Raw genomic sequence first — 19504 nt, forward strand, 5'->3', positions numbered from 1 at the left:
CATGTCCATTTATAGACTCTCTGCAGGAAGAAAAATATGGTTCTTTTTGCCCGACCCTGCAGGCAGTCAGACCTTATGGTTGTCTTCCCTTGTTCCCTAAAAATCAGTGTTATTCTGTTCTTTTTCAAGGTGCACTGATTTCATATTGTTCAAACACATGTGTTTTACAATCAATTTGTACAGTTAACACAGTTATAGTGGTCCTGAGGTGACGTACATCTTCAGCTTACGAAGGTAATAGGATTAAGAGATTAAAGTAAGGCAGGCATAAGAAATTATAAGAGCATTATTTGGGAAGTGATAAATGTCCATGAAATCTTCACATTTATGTTCCTCTGCTGTGGCTCCAGCCAGTCCCTCCGTTTGGGGTCCCTGACTTCCCGCAACAGTTTCTTTTGTTTTTATATCCCATGTTCGAATATTTCTGTGGTATAGATTCCTATAAATGGAATTTCTTGATATTAAAAGCACATTTAATTTTTTTTTTTTGAGACAGTGTCTCGCTCTGTCCCCCAGGCTGTAGTGCAATGGCATGATCTCCGCTCACTGCAAGCTTTGCCTCCCGGGTTCACGCCATTCTCCTGCCTCAGCCTTCTGAGTAGCTGGGACTACAGGTGCCCGCCACTACACCCGGCTAATTTTTTATATTTTTAGTAGAGACGGGGTTTCACTGTGTTAGCCAGGATATTCTCAATCTCCTGACCCACGAGCCGCAAGCCTCGGCCTCTCAAAGTGCTGGAATTACAGGCATGAGCCACCATGCCTGACCTTAATTTTTTTTATAATGATGCTAAACCACCCTTAAAAAACCTGTGTCAGTTTATACCACCCAAATAGTGGGTGATTATGCCCACTCCTACAGCCACTCCAGGTCTGGGTATTATTCAACTTCTCTTTCTTTCTTTTGGTAAACAATGTTAATGGAGGAGATAATTTTTCATTATTATTTTACGTTTGTATCCTTATACCTTCTGGACACTATACCAAAATCTACAATCTAAAATATATAGTAGTTTAATCTAAATGGTAGCTAATATAATCTCTACAATATGTCACACTGTTATTCTGTTTCGACTTTTTCATGTTTCGATGTTAAAGTTTAATTTTAACAGTTAAGTATCAAATGTTCCCTATATATCATAATTTATATAACTATTATCCTATTCTTGAACAATTAATGCCTTTCCAAGGCCTCACCAATATAATTACATAGCAATGAAAACCCTTATATGTGTGGTTTTTTCTCCTTTTATGAATAATTTATTAAAGTAAATGCCGGATAGTGATATTACTGGGACAATATCACTCTTTTAATGGCTCTTGATAAGAATTGTTAAATTGCTTTACATATATTAATTATCTTGATTCAGCCATTCCACAATGTATACATATATCAAAACATCATGTTATACACAATAAATACATACAACATGTATTTGTCAATTTAAAAACATGAATAGTTTTACAAAAGTGTTATATCCATTTTATGATCATCAAGAGTATCATATTTTTACAGATTCTTGACTACTTTTCTGAAGTGTGGTATATTTATTATTTCAAATTTAATCCATATGTTTACTTTTATAAACTGTAATTTATAGATTATATACACAGAGAATGGTGATATATATATTTATGTTTTCCATGCTTAAAAACTGCTTACTTTATAATGCTAACTGAAAGCAGCAGGATGCAGAATGAAGTGTAACAATTATGTATACACCTCAACAATAGGTCATTTAATTTTCCTTTTTGTTTCCTAATTAATCACAAGTATTACACTGAGGCTGAATGTCTTCCTCATATTCTTAGGGTCAACAGATCTGTCTCTTTCTTTTAGGAAATTTATCAGTGGTGTGGTTCCTCGTGCAACAAATATGAACGTCTGAAGGCAAACCAGGTAGCTACTGGCATTCGGTACAATGAAAGGAAAGGAAGGTCTGAACTAATTGTCGTGGAAGAAGGAAGTGAACCCTCAGAACTTATAAAGGTATTGTGACTCCTGTTGTTTGTTAAAGGGTTACCACTCCAACTCGTGTGTGTGTGTGTGTGTGTGTGTGTGTAAGGCAGCAGGGTGGGGAAGAAGGGGAAAGAGATTCAACACATGTTTCAATAGTCAGCGTAGCTACAATTAGTAAGAGGAAACAACAGGGTTATCTAAGTGATGGAACTGGGAAAACAGAAAGTCATGACTTTCTCTCACCGTTGGTGTCACTATCAAAGGAGCCCTGGCCCTATCTTCTATAGTATATGAGGTGAAACAAATGAGTGACACTTCCGAAATTGACTGTAAGAATGTATTTTGGAAGGAAGACAATATTAATAGTTATTTCATCTATTCATCTGGGCTTCTCAGGGTTTTACTTGTTTTTTGTTTTTTTGTTTTTGTTTTTGAGACGGAGTCTTGCTCTATCTCCCAGGCTGGAGTGCAGTGGCACGATCTCCACTCACTGCAAGCTTTGCCTCCCGGGTTCATGCCATTCTCCTGCCTCAGCCTCCCGAGTAGCTGGGACTACAGGCGTCCACCACCACACCTGGCTAATTTTTTGTATTTTTGGTAGAGGCAGGGCTTCACCATGTTAGCCAGTGGTCCTGATCCCCTGACCTTGTGATCTGCCCGCCTTGGCCTCCCAAAGTGCTGGGATTACAGGCATGAGCCACCCTGCCCGGCCTTCTCAGGGTTTTTTTCAAACACGGTGGTTTTCTTCAATTTTAAAATTAACAGTTGCAGGTTGAGTATCCCTTTTCCAAAGTGCATGGGACCAGAAGTGTTTCAGATTTTGAATTTCCGGGGTATTGAAAATATTTGTATATACAAAATGATATATCTTGGGGATGGGAGTCAAGTCTAAACATGAAACTCATTTATGTTTCACATATACCTTATATGCACAGCCTGAAGATAAATTTATACAATATTTTAAATAATTTTGCGCATGAAACAAAATGTGTGTTAAGTACTTGTGGGTGGAATTTCCACTTGTGGCATAACATCAGGACTCAAAGTTTCAGACTTTGGAGTATTTCTAATTTCAGATGTTTGGATTAGGGATGCTCAACCGGTATTTCGTTAAAGGAATTAAATAAAATCTTATACCAAGAGATTGAATATGCCAGTATTTAAAATATTTCAATCATTTTAAGCTAAGAATTACACGCAACACACTTATGATTTTAGTGTAGTTCTTAAATTAATGTGAAAATTAAGTGTTCATGGCTCTATAGACCCTACATCATTTACTTAATGATTATATGAATCTTAGGCATTTGGTTGTGACCAAACTTTGTCTTTTAAGAATATTGCAGTGACTACCTAAGTGTATATATTGTATATATTCCCTTAAATAAGACTATCAGTTAAGGAGTATAACTATATTAAGATATCTTCATACGTATTCACAAATTAATTTCCATTTGTTCATACAACAAATATTTATTGTACTCCTGCAATGTGCCAGGCACTAAATGTTTGCACCAGTTGCTACTTCCTTGTACGAGCACTGTGTTCCATCGTGACTTTACAGAGCCCTGTCAAAATCTGTTGATATAATACCTTTTTGAAACTTCTGCGTTTAATAGTGGTAGGTGGTATCTCTGAGTTTTCATTTCTCTGATTTCCTGGAATATTATACATATTCCTCCAGTAATTTTAGATTTGCATTTAAATCTATCTAAAGGCTATCTCATAAACATTTTTAATATTTTTGACTTACAGAAATTTAATGCAGTAGTTACATGGTCCAGTGATAGCCTAAAAATCCAGTGATCAGAAATTATATGAAATAACTTTATGTATTGTAATGTCTTTAAACTTTATTGCTTTAATAATGCCCAGACACAGACTTTCACATTAATGATGTTTTGGAAATAATTTTAATTCAGTGGGGAAAATTCTCATGGTATAATACTAGGAGAAAAGACAGAATATAATATTTTATATGCAATATTATACTAATATATAATATGTGTATATAGCTCTGTATTCATACATATGTACATACCTAGAAAATTGTGCTAAAATATTACCAGTATTACATCTTGGGATGTGGCTGCTTATTTTCTTCTTCATTTGTCTTTGTTATAATTAACATATATGATTCATTTTATAATCAGAAAAAAAGGCCATTTAAAAAATTAAGATAAAATTAGGGATGGTTTTACTGGATTTTCACTGGTTAGAATAACATAGCTAATAAATCAGACTTTGAAAACTATTCAAAACAAATTCTTGATCTTTTAATATTCTTTTAAGGCCTCTGTTCTAGAGATGGGATCAACCATGTAAGTCTTCTAACTTGGCATATTTGGAAGCAAAAATCTATAAATAAGATGTATTTCTAGTTGACTATAACCCCTTGTCTCAATAGCTATGCTTGGATAGAAGCAGACTCAGGAACAGGACTTGCCCTGTGAAGTGGTAAGAAGAGTGTTACATTAACTATCGAACATCACTCATGCTTCTCCAGGGTCACCCTTGGCCCAAAGCAAGTCTCCTGACTATTCATTGTCTCTGATTCCTCATTTGCAAAGTGAAGGGTTAGACAAAATGGCTTCTCCAGTCCCTTTAGGTTCTAATGATCTATGCTTCTACCGTACCTCTTGGGCAGCAGCTGTGTTTAATTACCACTCATTTGCCACTTGTAGTCTGTTCCAGGAAGTGATGCTTCTGCAGCTGAGGGACCCTGCTGTGCATGTACATATGTGGTGTCCTTGCTTATTGGATTTCATTCAATGTTTTGAAAAAGAAAGTGTAAACAGTCAATACATTACACTGTAAAATTAAAATAAGAAAATGCACATGAAGAAAAACTGTGCAAAAATATAATTTGGCTTTAAAATATTCGTGATAAGGATAAAGAGATATAATGCTTAAGATAAAATGTGATGTCTGTGTTTCCAAGACTCCTCAGTTTGGTTTTTAGAAAAATCCTACAAAGCACCCACTTTGTTTTCATTCAATACATTCAGTGTCTATACTACATTTTATTTGACTGCTTTCACTCACACAATGAACTGAGATGAATTTTCAGTGAAAACCTTTATTAGATAAGGAAAAAAAAGCATTCAGTGGGCTTTTCGCTTTTGGAAATGTAGTTTTGTAGCCTGATTATAAGAAAGAGTAATTATTTGATTAATTAATTGAGCACCTATAACAAACTTGTTTGACTTCTAGGCTTTCTTAGTGTTGTAATGATAAGGATAGAATACAAAAAGCCCATGAACTTGGTTGGGAAGAATTACAACTTTATTTTCACTAACCTCTTAACTGAAATACGACCTTTCCTCCAATTGTGAAAGTAATAAGCAAATGTGAGTAGCAGGAACAGTCCTGTGACTTTTCAGCTCACATTATAGCTATTGTACACAACCTCAAAATACGTTTATGCTCATTGCTACTTGGTAATTATTATTGTTATTAGATCTTCTGCTCACTAGTATTTAATGAGTTAATGAAAAGCTCCTATATTACTTTACCAAACTTTAAAATATATATTTTGATATTTTAATAGTTGCATTTCAATGTAATTTATTTCCATTATAATACTTTGTATCTTGTTTTATGCATTTAGCAAATATTTTTCTTAGAAGGGAACTAATAGGTTTCAGAAGTGTTCCAAACCAGTCTATACTATGCATGCACACATGCACACACACACACACACACAGAGAGTATCCTTGTTTAAAATTTGAAAATGTCCTTTCTTTTTCTGAGACTCTAGTGCAACTGTTGATTTTACTAGAGATGGAGTCTGAAAATCTAAAAATTTTTCAAATATATTTTAAATTTGATGTTTTATTTATTTATTTATTTTTTGAGCTGGAGTCTTGCACTGTCACCCAGTCTAGAGTGCAGTGGTACGGTCTCGGCTCACTGCAGCCTCCGCCTTCCGGGTTCAAGTGATTCTCCTGCCTCAGCCTCCCAAGTAGCTAGGATTACAGGCACCCACCACCACACCCAGCTAATTTTTTGCATTTTTAGTAGAGACGGGGTTTCACTCTGTTGGCCAGGCTGGTCTCAAACCCCTGACCTTGTGATCTGCCGGCCTTGGCCTCCCAAAGTGCTGAAATTACAGGTGTGAGCCTCCGCGCCCGGCCTAAATTTGACCTTTTAAAAGACTCATTTCTAATGGGGTTCTTTTAAAATTATTAACTTTAAAAGCTTTGAAAGTCTCTCTATGTGAAAGTTAGAAATGGCTTGAAAGCACGGATATTTTAATCAATTAAATGAGCCTGTTTTCATTACTCTGTATTGAGCGCTGAATTTTTTGAACTTGTCTAACACATTAAAGTGCTCAACACTGAAACTCAAACTTTTCTGAGAGTCTTTTGAAAAATTTATCTTTAGTTTGAAGTATTCCAGCTATTGATCACACTATTTTCACACAGTTTTTATATGGCTTATCTCCAGGGTGACCATAAATTTATCCTCCAAAGCAAAGCACATTGTAGAGTAAAAGGGGGCACTGAGGAGACAGGACACAACCATCATTAACAAGACTGTCTGGGGAAACAGGATGCGTGCTCACCCTCCTTTCTGTATCTTTAGTACTTTTAAAAGCCCATGTGCCTAAATAGGAAGACAGTCCTATATGTGGAAAAAACTAAACTCTGTTAACTAAAGTCAAATTTTACTCTGAGCTTGTTTTTGCTGCAAATATATTTACCGTAAATGACTGCACATAAATTATTTAAAGCTTTTTTCGTGATCTTTCTTCTTTTCATATGTAAAATAATCAGTGAATGTGAAGAAAAATTAAATATTTCACTAGCCCTAAGGTCCCAAACTTTATTCCTTGATTAATCGTTTTGTAAACATTAGGAGGAAAGCAAAAAAAAAAAAAAAAAAGCCAAACAAACAAACAAACAAAAAAAACCCAAGGAAAAAAAAATCTATGTTTTATAGACTTTCATTAAGAAAAAAACCCAGCATCTGGTAGATATAAAAAGAATGAAGATGAAGAAAGGGCAAGTTGTTTGAAACAACAACAATTTTTTTTATTCTGGAAAGACTTTTTAAATATAGTTTAATGAATTCGTTAAGCCTATAATCATTGTAAATGCTGGTGGTGAAATACTGGCAGTAAAAATTCTACAGGGAGATGGTAGGCAGATGCTGTGTTGCTGAACTGTTGTTGAACTCTTGCTTTTATAAAAATGACTGTAAGGCTCTCTGGAAAGTCATACATGCAATGATTGTTTCAGATTTTTGACCTAAAAAAAAAAAGAAAATCAGAATAACATATTATGTCTCCATTAATAACTGTTTATCAAGTGCAGGGTTGGTTCCCAATGAAGTTTGAAGACTCTGCTTACTTTATTGTCTGGTTGAGGAGATAAGCATGCACTAGAAAATAGTCAGAAAGTGTGGGAATAGAATCGTGAGGGTCCTCAGAGGCCAGAGAGCATGGTCTGAATAACACCACAATTTGTTGGAAGACTTTTCATGATGAAAATCCTATTTTAGACTTCATGATGTTAGCATATAGTCTAGATTAAACTCCAAAGGTTCTCCCAAGATAGAAAAGGTGTTCCTTTTGTTTTTTAAGTCATAATTCACAGTATGAAAACAAAAGAATGTATTCAGCCATTCTCTTGGAAAGTTGATGGGATATTTACTCTATGCTGATCCGGTTGTCCTGTTAGTAAAAACTAGAGTTGAATAGTGAAGATAGTTCTTAAGTTATCTTTTAGAGAGGTACTCTACAAAGCCTATTAAGGCAAAGAGTAAATTTTTAGCCATACTTCTTCAAAGTACTTTGCAAAATAAAATTCACATGTTATCAATACTAAGTTCCTTGAGGGCAGGCACTGCCTTTATATTTGTGTAGCCCTCACAGCTCTAACTCATTGCCCACTCGTATTTGGATAATTAAGACAATTAACTGTGAAATATGTAGTTCCAGAAACTAAGTATGCTTGTTTTTCTGTTTTTTAGGGGATAGTATTGCTTAAAAAATTCCCTTGTTTTAGGTGATATTGTTGATGTAGACATGAACAAAGTCATATGCTGATTAAAGTAAGTTTTAAGACCAACTAGATTTACATAGAAAGGCAGTTGGTACTTAGAAAGGATAATTCAAATATTCTGCTCCTCTTCTTTTTTCAGGTCATAATTACAACCAGCTTCTCGAAAAACAACAAGCAAGTCTTGAGCTTATTTATACTTAGTGCAATACTGTCCCACATATTAGGCAGATGGCATATACTCCAAGTGAAAGTGCTTCACACGGTAGGAAACATGTAGCTAGTATCTAAAACTCTTCATCTATGAATTAAAATGCATGTTACCTTACGTCCCTCTCAGGTCAGGTCATCACCCCTTTTAGAATCCAGCAGCCACAAAACTCCAATTCTTTTTTTGCCAGGACAGCATGTAACACTGCTGCCCGCTGGCCTGGCTACCCTGATTGGCTGTTGCCTGCAATTCCAGTGCTGCCTCTTTGGGAACTTTTGGGGCCACCACTGCTCACTGCTCTGGACTAAAGGTGAATTTGCTCCATGAACTCCAAGGATCTACACAGATGTAGTGCTTTATTACTGAGTCATCTAGTACATTTGTCTTGTTCTTCCCCCAAACTTAATGTCAAAAGGCTGTGCACATTGCTAGTGCTTCCAAAGTTCTTTTAAATTTACAGAAATGAGTGATTTTTAAATTTTAATAATTTGATCATGGGAACATTCATACATTTTGGAATACAAAGTAAAAGATTACCAAATCAAATTGGAATTTGCAAGCTTAGGATTTTGTCAGCATTCCTTAAAGTTTTTCTGTGGAAATGTTTGTCCTAAGTTTACTAGACTTACATGGGTTTATATTTTAATATTTTAATGAAAATATAGTTGTACATTTAAATAAAGAATGATTGTTTTGAAAGTGATACTACAGAGAGAGGAAAGAGCTTTATTTCTGGGGCGTGATCTTTGATTAGATAAATCAATCATTCTCCATTTATCTTTATAGTGTTGTATCGAATGAACCAAAGAAGTACTAGTAATTGAAATGGGGAGCTTTGTGAAAATCCCTCTCACTACCACTTTGGAACAATATATTTAGCATTTTTGAAAGAGTCTAAAGCTTTATAGGAAAATGGTATAAATAAATATATAGCTAGGCTGGTGGTGCACACCTATAGTGCCAGCTATTTGGGAAGCTCTGGTGGGAGGATTGCTTGAGTCCAGGAGTTCAAGGATGCTGTGAGCTATGATCATGCCTGTGAATAGCCACTGCACTCCAGCCTGGGCAACATAAAGTGACCCTGTCTCTTAAAATAAAAAAAAAAAAGATTAAGGTTGCTTTATGGGTTTGTAATACCCACACAAAAAATAAGTCATTAAACTATTTTTCTGTTGCCCTCCTATTTTTTTTCATTCTAGTCGAAACTCTGTACTTTGTAAGAATGGAAATTTGAATTGTCTGAGTTATCAGTTGGGTCTAAATATTTGTGTGTTTTCCAAGTAGTTTTAGCTTCCTTATTTATCCTGCTTTTATTTTCCTATGACTTTTTGTAAGTCCTTGGGAAATTGAACAATGTCTTAAATATTTTGTAATCCCTCATTCATGTAGCATTGTGCCTGACACATAGGCACTGCTCATCAAGTATTTGTCATTTGATTGAAATAACATTATTATGAGAGTCATTGGGAAAGAGGAGGTCCATTTACCGACTTACCATTCAAAGATTTTTAAGTTAAAGGGAGCAAATATATTTGCAACCCTCTCTAAATTAGTCCTGAGGCTGCACTGCATATAGAGAAGAGATGAACTATCAGAGATACAAGCAAGTAGGAATCTTTCTCTTTCTCCTCTTTGCTGCATTGTAATTAATGCATTTTCTCCATTTTGCTTTACTGCAATAATACTTAGTACACTCCTGAAATCCACAGTATTACAGTGATAAGGAGTACCTGCCCCAAGTTGCGACGCTCTCTAGAACACTAGTGTTGCTCTAGCTATTTAGATCTACCATGTATTGATGGCTTACTGTTTGCCAGGCATTGTTCAAGACACTATTCATTTCTTGTTATTTAATTTAATGAATTTGTTGCTTGGATTTCTAGTATTGAATTTGGATACCCTTTTTGTTCCTCACCAATTCATCCAGTGGGGGAAGTTGAAATGTTCTGAACAAAGATAAGAAATTCACACAGTAACAGCTTATCATATGCTGCAATAAAGTGATAACATTTCACATAATCTCCCCCTTTGTCACACCAAATTTCATCATGAAGACTTGTAACCTTACAGACAAGGTACCACTGTTATATTAATCAGTCCAAATTAACACCACTTGGCAATCATCTCTGAATGAGGTAATTTTCCCTTTAGCTTGCAGCTGAAGTGAGGGAATATTAATAGACTCTGTAAATAGGATAATGCAGTTCCAAGACAGATGGATTTAATGGGTAGGACAGGGGAGAGGGATGGATCTTTGCCCCACAAGACGTATATCTGAACTGATAAGCTAATATAAATATTGAACTATAATGGCAGTTTCTATTCTATCCTTTTAGTGTTCCACTTGTCACAATAGTGATAATATATTTTTAAAAAACTTAACAGTCAGACTGTATTTTTTCAGTAATTTTAGGTCAAGTTCATCTTATCCTTTGTGCTAAGAATCAGCTAAACACAGATATAAAAGGGCCAGGTCTCTGATTCAGTGATTCATGATTTCTTGCATTCATTTTGTAAATTAGTTTTTAAGTATATAATAATAAACAATAGTATTTACTTTATATCAGTTTCCTCTTACATATTGTGCTTAGAGTTAGCCAAGCCCAGATACGAAAATGTTAAATATGCAAGATTCAGCCATTCATATCTCCTTAGTATGTATTTGATAATAAGCATTTGTTTAATATCATGAGGAAATATGCTCACATATTGGAAAGAGGTTCCTAAAATGGTGGCCATCTGGATTGTGCTTCCAAGTACTGTTTTTCCAGAGCCTAGAATCACAGAGTGTTGGAACTGGGTTATATTGACAGCACTTGTATAAACTAGTGTTACTGTATCAGAATTGCTATTATGTTTGCAGGGGCATCTAGTGCATCACAATTTTTAGAATTACATTATTTTGAAAAAATGTGTATGTAATAATATGTTTATTTAAAGGCTTTAAAGTGACTTTGTAAGGAAAGGATGGTTTGTTCATGTAAATATAGTATTCTGCTCAGTGGAAACCAATAGGAAATTCTCAGTGTTAGATATCCCATAATCTACTAATCATGAAAAAGGTATTAACATGCTGCTAAAATATATTAATATCTGTATGTAAACAAAAAAGCTTCATAGAACTATGTTGGTAAGTGAAGTCATGTACCATGTATCACAGAGAAATTAAATATTAATGGTCTGCAATCTGCTGTCAAAAATACATCTTAACGATGTCTGATAGAGTGCATGTAGAGAAGACAAATACATTGATTAAAAACAGTTTTGAAACAAGGAGCAAATGTTCTACAATTGCATTGTGATATTCACTGTTATGGAACACTATTGTTAGGGAATGGCACGACTTCTCTCATCTTGTGTTCTACAAGGGTAAATGTAGATGGCTCACTGGTAGGCTGAACTTCCTGTTCATTCCTTTATCTTTTTGTTACATTTTCTTGATGGCATACAAGTGCTTCTTCTTATTAACACAGGAATTAAATAATCTAGGAAATGGATTTTAATTGCTGCAAAAGAGCTAACAACTACTACCCTGCAAACATTCAGTGCTAACCATAGAAGAGGCACTCTTTTAGGAGCTTTACAGGATTTAATTCTTAAAACCCTTACTATGAAATGGAGACAGTTTTTATTCCCTATCTATGTTGTGTTCCTCCAAAAGTTGACTCTGAGACAAGCACTTGGGGGCAGGTTGTTATTTGAAAGGTGATCCTGAAAGCATCAAGTAGGAGTAAAGTGAGACAACATTTTGTTAACAGGTGTCTTACTACAGTGAGCAACTGGGGCTGAGTCCCAAAGAGACCCTCAGGCATTAGCCCTCAGAAGGCTGAGTGGTTGCTGGGTCTAGCCAGTAACTCCCATCCCTCATTGCTTGAGCATTGCTCCTTGGTTCTTAATGTCCCAGAACCTGCAGTCTGCCTTGTATTTGGACACAGTACAGCTCCATGGCTAGAGAATGCCACCAGATAGAAAGCAAAAGACTTCGAGCTTTAAGATACTATCTATAGACAGCTCCATGGCCAGATAATGCCACAATGTAGAGAGCAGAAGACTTAGAGCTTTAAGACACTATCTGCAAATGACCTCTAAGTTAGATCAAGGTGATATGGGCAGAGCACCAATAGCATCTGCTACATCCTTACTTTACAGATGAGGAAACTGAGTCATAGAGAGGCTATGTAACTTGCTTAAGTAGAAATAAGAATAAGAAATCTGTGGATCACACCCAAACTATCTTACAGACACTGCGATCTTAAACATACAGAGCAAGGGAAATCCCAACTGCTGTGAAGTTATTTTATAACTTCAAAAACTTTGCCAGAAATGTTTGATAATTATGCCTCATTTTATATATTCCATATAATAATTACTAGTTTTAATAGCACAGTGTTTGTACTCAGTGGACTGGTGATATGGTTTGGCTCTGTGTCCTCACCCAAATCTCATCTGTAATTGTAATCCCCACACATCAAGGGAGGGACCTGGTGGGAGGTGATTAGATCATGGTGGCAGTTTCCCCCATGTTGTTCTCGTGATAGTGAGGGAGTTCTCACGAGGTCTGTTGGTTTTAAAGGTGGTAGTTTTTTCCTGTGTATTCCCTCTCTCTCTCCTGCTGCCATATAAGATGTGCCTTGCTTCCCCTTCACCTTCCGCCATGATTGTAAGTTTCTTGAGGCATCCCCAGCCATGCGGAACAGAGAGTCAATTAATCCTTTTTTCTTCATTAATTACTCAGTATCAGGTATTTCTTTATAGCAGTGTGAAAATTGACTAATTCAACTGGCTTACCCCTTTGTTTTTTATCTCTTACCATTAGCATTCAGCCCTTCATCCAAATTACAGGGGCATTAGGTTTAGGGTAATTGAGGTACACATTTTTTTTTGGAAAGAATATACATTTTCTTAATGTATAGCATAGAAGGTATGCAAATATTTTTAAGTGCCTCAGAGTACTTGAAAAGCCATTTTTGAGTTTGCTCAATTAGAATTTCATGCTTGGAAATTTTCTGGATTATGTAGATAAAAAAGTTTTCCCAACTCCCTTGCCATTGAAACAAAACTTGGCCAAATTGAATTAAAAGTTATATATAAATCAGGTTTATGTACCTTCTCCTCAAAGGATAAGATGAGATAAAATTAAACAAGTTCATATAAATGTGTGTATATGTATATGTATATGGTGATACAGGGCAGTGAAAAAATACTCCTGGAGGTTTAGCTCATGTTCTCATTATAGGGGTGCCCTATTTTCTTCTCCATTTCTCCCCTTATCCAACTTAGTTTTTTATCCAACTTAGAGTACCAGAGGGTAATCTTTTCCAAAATCAGTGAAAATAAGCAAGAAGTTACTGAGACTAATAATGTTACCAGAGACACTGTAGTGAAGCCCCAGCGGTGAGAGGAGAATGATCTTTATGGACCCAGCAGTTTTGGGAAATGGGACCTAATAAGAGATGACTAGAGCCCTCATGAATAGTTTGACATTATTATCGCAGAAGTGGGTTATTTCTCGAGAGTGGGCTTATTATTATATAAAAGTGAGTTTGGCCCCTTCTTGCTCTCTTGCTCTCCACGTTGTCTTGCCTTTCTTCCTTATACCATGAGATGAGATAGCAAGAAGGCCTCACCAGATTCTGCTACCTTGATATTGGACTTCATAATGTGAGAAATAAATTTATTTTCTTTATAGATTACCTAATTTGTGGTATTCTGTTATAGCAACTCCAAACAGCGAAAACACTGCACTGAAAGTTAGTTCACCTAAAGCAGGAATCAAAGCTAACCTGTTAACCATTGTAGACTCAGCTCTTTCCCACAGAGCCAGAATATTATAGACACTCAAGAAATAAACCTTACATAACAGATATATCTTGCCTCACCAAAATAAGGTCGTATGTACAAGACTATATGGGAAAATATGATGGAAACACAGAGGAGGATCAGAGAATTCGTTTTATAATCAAGGACTAATGACATCATAGACAACATAATTGTGGACTTCAATGAAAGGAAGAGATTACTATATCATATTCCTTTTTCTCATCATTGTCACCTACTCTTCTGCTGATTGCATAAAAGACTTTTCTCCAGGTTTTGCCTGGAGAGGGATATACAGGTCTATATTCAATTTGTAGTTTAAATCTAAGATATAAGATTTTGACAAAGGTACATTACCAAGACATATAGACTGCTTTATAAAATCATTAGATCAGTACGTGAACAAATAATAAAGTGTAAGTCCATGAGGAGGTGTGTGGCAAGAAGTCCAGTGGTAAAATCATTATGCAAAGGATTATTCCAGTAATTTGCAGGGTTGTATAAGACAGAAAGAGTAATGCTTTGACCAGGGAAAGATTTGACTCTGCATATATAAAGGTGAAGAAAGGGTACAGGATCTACCATTTGTTGAATTTTCACCATATGCTAGTCATAGTAATAATCACATGATAATTGAGCCATATTATTTATTATACCATTTTAAATGTGGAAATAAGATTACAGAGACTCTTAGTAGCGGCTCCACCCAGCTCAGCCTGCCTGATCCTGCCAAGTGAAGGGAGGTGTCAAAAAGACAATGGAGGAATGCACAGAAATTAGGAACCCCAAAGGCAAGTTTCGGAAGCATTCATCCAAGCACTGATCAGACAGAAATGTCCAAAGTGGGTTTGAAGCCTTAGGGAAAAAGGTTTGGTGATGTCTAGAAAAGGCAAATGACTTGAAATCTTAATACCTGAGATTTGCCCCAGAGCAGCTCTCAGACCACCAGGCCCTAATAATTTGTCCAGGGGAGATGTGTTCTAACAAGCTAATGTGAACCTCAGAAATGCTCGGCAGACCTATCCCAATGGTTGAGGTAGATAAACCAGGCTAGCAAAGCTGATGCCACAGAGCACTTGAATCACATCACCAAAGCAGGCCTAGAAGGCTTTTCAAATATACAATGCATGGGCTCCAATCAGAATAAATAAATCTGAATTTCTAGAGATTGGATTCAGACATTGGCATTCTTTTTTATATCAGCCCAGATGGTTCTAATATGCAGCCAGTGAAAACAACTGCTCTTGTTTAATAAGTTGGCATTCTGGCTTATGGCTTTTAATGACTTGTGATTTTGCCTTCTGTGTTATAGTAACTTGTAAGGTAACTTTCCATATTATAGTAACTTTTGGGGTAATTTTCTTATGAGTTTGACCCTTCAACATCTATCCTCTAATACACTGATATTCCAGGAATGCTGAAGCCCAGTCCTGCCTGATAAGTTCCCCACTGCCACAGCATTCCCTGAGGCCTCTAGGGCTGCACTCTGTGTCTGGCATCCTCACGACATGAGTGACTATTTAAGTTTACATTTAAATTCCTTAAAATTAAATAAAATGTAAAATTCAGTTACTTGGTCACACTAGCCACATTTCAGGTACTCATTAGCTACAAATGGCTAGTGAGAACTGTGTGGGACAGCAAAGGTGTGGAATATTTCATCACTGCAGAAATTTCTACAGGACAGCACTGCGCTATAGCTAAACCTCTTGCAGAAGCCCAGTTCACTTTGTTTTTTTATCCAAATATGCTTTCCTACCTCTAAAATACCTCACATGCTTTCCCTCCTCTAAAATACCTTTATCCATTCTTTAATATATGAAATCACCCTCTATTTTATTTATGAATAAAGGAATAAAGGTATTTTTGAGGCCATCACTGAGAAAGAGCAGCAGAGTAAATGTTGGAATCTTATATCCAGAGTGGGTGTAGCTGGCTAAATAAGACCACAGCTTTCTCGGAATCACTGGTCATTTTATATCTCTGTGGATCTTCCCTAATATCAAATATTTGTCTTACCTAAGGCATAAGACGCCTTGCAGCAAGTAAATATACCATAACAACAAGGATTAGCTTCACTCTTACAATTTATTTCTATGCTCCATATGTTACACTCTACTGATTGTTTCTCAGTTAAGGAAAAGAAGTAAGATACAGAATTTACAAATTAAAATGTTCATTCTTGGAACCTGTGAGCTGATTCTGTTTTTAGTGAAAATAAAACAGAGTCATCTACCCTAAAATGATTAAGGTGAGAAGAATGAAATGCCTCATTTTCTATATAAAGACCTTTGAAGTAGAGGTTAGAAGGCCTGGGGTTTACATATTTGCTTTAATATTTATGAGACACGGATCTAAGGCAAAACTCCTAACTTCCTTCAGGCTCATTTTCTTAATCTATGAAGTTAAAGTAATCATGATACAGGTTCTGCCTCTCTCTCAGAGTTCTGCTGGGAGCACATAAGACCCTCAATGATAAATGCCTTTAGGACTTGGCACCAGCTTGGCACATTTTCATCCACAGTGATATGTAGCTTTGAGTTACATATTGTGCTTCTTCAAGGTCATGCATCATTATTGTTTTCTTATGATGCATTACAAATATTTATTCTAAAGTGGCCAAACATCTTGACTTTTTTGTATAAAGAAGGGAAACCACATCTTGAGAACAAGCCAGTGTAAATGTTGGAAGTTTTTATCCAAAGTAGGTAAAGTTGACTAAAAGGTAAAAAATAAATAAATAAATAAAAACAGATGTACATGCTGTGAAAAACTAAGGATTAAGAGAGTAAAAGAGTATAGCAATTGTTTCTTGGCTGCCTGATCCTTTTATCTGAAAATACAAATTTCCACGTAAGCCTGCTTAAGTTTTAAAAAGAAAAGTTCACCTTGGATCATAGTAGGGAAAGAAATAAACAAACACCAAGGGTGGTCTTGAGACAGGTCATGAGAAACTCTGAAGCTGGTCGATTATTAATCTCCTAGCTAGCTACGGGGAAAGAATGGGCATGGCTTCCATAGGGAATGCCGAGTATGTCAGCCTGATTAGAGACAGGTACAAGGTAAGGAATGCTGAGAAATAAGGCAGGGTAGATGACATTCAGCATCTGAAGGGGACTTGGGATTCAGACAGAAGTTTTGGGTCAGTGGGAGCACCCAATTCAGAATAATCTAGATTGCAGATTCCTGGGCCTCACCATAGACCTGTTTATTGACTCAATGCCTGGCAGCTAAGAATCTGTATTTACAAAGTAACACAGGTGTTGCTTGAGTACATTGAAGTTCAGGAACCACTGCAGCAGATGTAAAATATAAATCTTTTTTATTTTTTAGTTTTTTAAAATTTAAAAATAAATTTTAAATGTTTTCCAGCTTTATAAAGGGATAATTGACAAAGTTTGTACATATATGTCTATCAAAATATCACATTTTGATAGACATATATGTACAAACTTTGTCATATACAAAATGTCATATACAAAATGTGATATTTTGATAGAAGTATAAGTTGTGAAATGATTACCACAATCAATATAATTAACATCTGTCACCTCACATTGTGTGTGTGATGAAAATATTTTAATATCTTCTCTCTTAGCAAATTTCAAGTATAAACTACATTATTAATAACTGTAACCATCATACTATACTTTGTCTTCAGAACTTATTTATCTTATACCTGAAAGTCTGAATTGTTTCACCAACATTTCTCCATTTCCTCTATTTTTCAGCCCCGGGCAATCACCATTCTACCACTCTATTTCTATGAATTGGATATTTTGGATTCCACATATTAATGAGATCATGCATTGTTTATCTTTTTGTGTCTGGCTTATTTCACTTAGCATAATATACAATAGGTTCATCCATGTTGTTGCAAATGACAGGATTTCCTTGATCTAGAGTCATAGTCCTACAACATAGGAGTAATGTGAAATAAGGGGCCTTGCAGCCAGTGTCCAGGAATAAACAGGAATCAGTGACTAACCATGATTAAAAATAATAATAATGACTAAGTGGGTAGGAGATCCAAATTGGAGGAGAGGAAGTATTTAAAACTGACCACATAATTTTAAGTCCATATAAAGAGGAGAGAATAGAGATACATTGACACAAATGGAGAATTGACAGTGGCTAATTTTGTAGAAAATAAGTTCAGTTTGGAGTATTTAGATGACGGCAATACTGTTAAACAGGAACTTACAGAAAGTAATTGAAAGAGGAGCTCCAAACTTGCAAGATACATCTTGGCTAGAACAACTGATGAAATTTTTATGTAACACCTTCAAATGAGGCTTCTCTGTGTTTCTACCCCATCAAATTGTCAAAATATATGTTATTTCACATACAAAGGATTACATGAGCTAAATGCCAATCACGTGGGCAACCTAAAATGAAAATGTTTCACATTCAGGCATGATCTTCCAAGCTGTGTTTACAGTTTATGTCAAAGATCAAAATGTATGGCCTAGTTGATAAAGTGAACATATTTAGTTATTTTGCTCTTTCTACGCCAGATGTAAAGTCCTTAAGTGTTGGACAACGTGGTTAGAAACTCATTTATATACCCCAGTGACCTCAAATATTTGATAAATGCTTAGTTGAGCTCAATTTTAAAGTGATCCTTAGAGATGATACCTGACAATATATGGCATCTCTCTACCTCTGGAGTTAAGCCTGTTTTTGCTAAATCCCTTGGGTTCAATTCCCAACTATGCTGCGGTCCTTTGAGAAGCTAATTAAGATGCCTGGCTAATATGGGAATTGTGGTCTGAAAATTAAGAGTTAGAGTGTGCCTCAAATCCCAGACTGGGTCCGCCCACTGGGAGGTTTCCTAGTATTAGATATGCCCTTAACACAAACTGTTTATTCCTAACTATGGTCTTAGTTGGAGGAGAATTAGAAAAGTATATGTGAGGAGATCTTTGATGGCTCTTGCAAGCTATACATACTTCTAGCAAAAATGTTTTTTTAAAAAGCTTTTGGTCACAAGTGTTTTAGTTTTTGTTTTTTTTTTTTTTGCTTGATTCTATTTTTAGCAAAAAAAGAAAAACTGCATTACAATCATTTAGCATGTACACTATCTAAAACATTTTATTGATCACAGTACAAATAAAAAGATAGGTATATTCCCAGAGGACATAAGTTCTCTGATGCATCTCTAAATTTGAGAGTGTACTTACACTCATGCAAGGATTAAAGTACATTTTTATTGTTTTCTGGTATTTTGCAGTACACATTTTTATGCAATATATTGTAAGGAATAGTGAATATAAAACACATTACGTAAGGAACTTATTGTGTGTTAAATATTTGTTGTATCTAAATGAACATCTTTGCATTTTCTAAACTTGAATTTATATCTATATTATAAAATTAAATTATTTAAAATAAGTTTATATTTGATTCCTGTCCTTGACATTCTATGCTGTTTGTGTTAATTAATAAATTAATTAAGGTACTCACAGACATATTTTTTATTTTAATATAAAGAAATTCAAAGCAGATTCA

General features: G+C 35.5%; 1 protein-coding gene across 1 annotated transcript in view; it reads left to right on the top strand.

Moving 5' to 3' along the window:
- Positions 1-19504, top strand: part of SCIN (scinderin) — an 84686-nt gene that overhangs the window by 34931 nt on the left and 30251 nt on the right. The window contains exon 5 of the mRNA XM_003825001.4: positions 1841-1990. Coding sequence (XP_003825049.1) covers positions 1841-1990 — 150 coding nt within the window. The remainder of the gene's footprint in view (positions 1-1840; positions 1991-19504) is intronic.

Source organism: Pan paniscus, chromosome 6, assembly GCF_029289425.2.
Source record: "Pan paniscus chromosome 6, NHGRI_mPanPan1-v2.0_pri, whole genome shotgun sequence".
Lineage (NCBI taxonomy): Eukaryota > Metazoa > Chordata > Mammalia > Primates > Hominidae > Pan > Pan paniscus.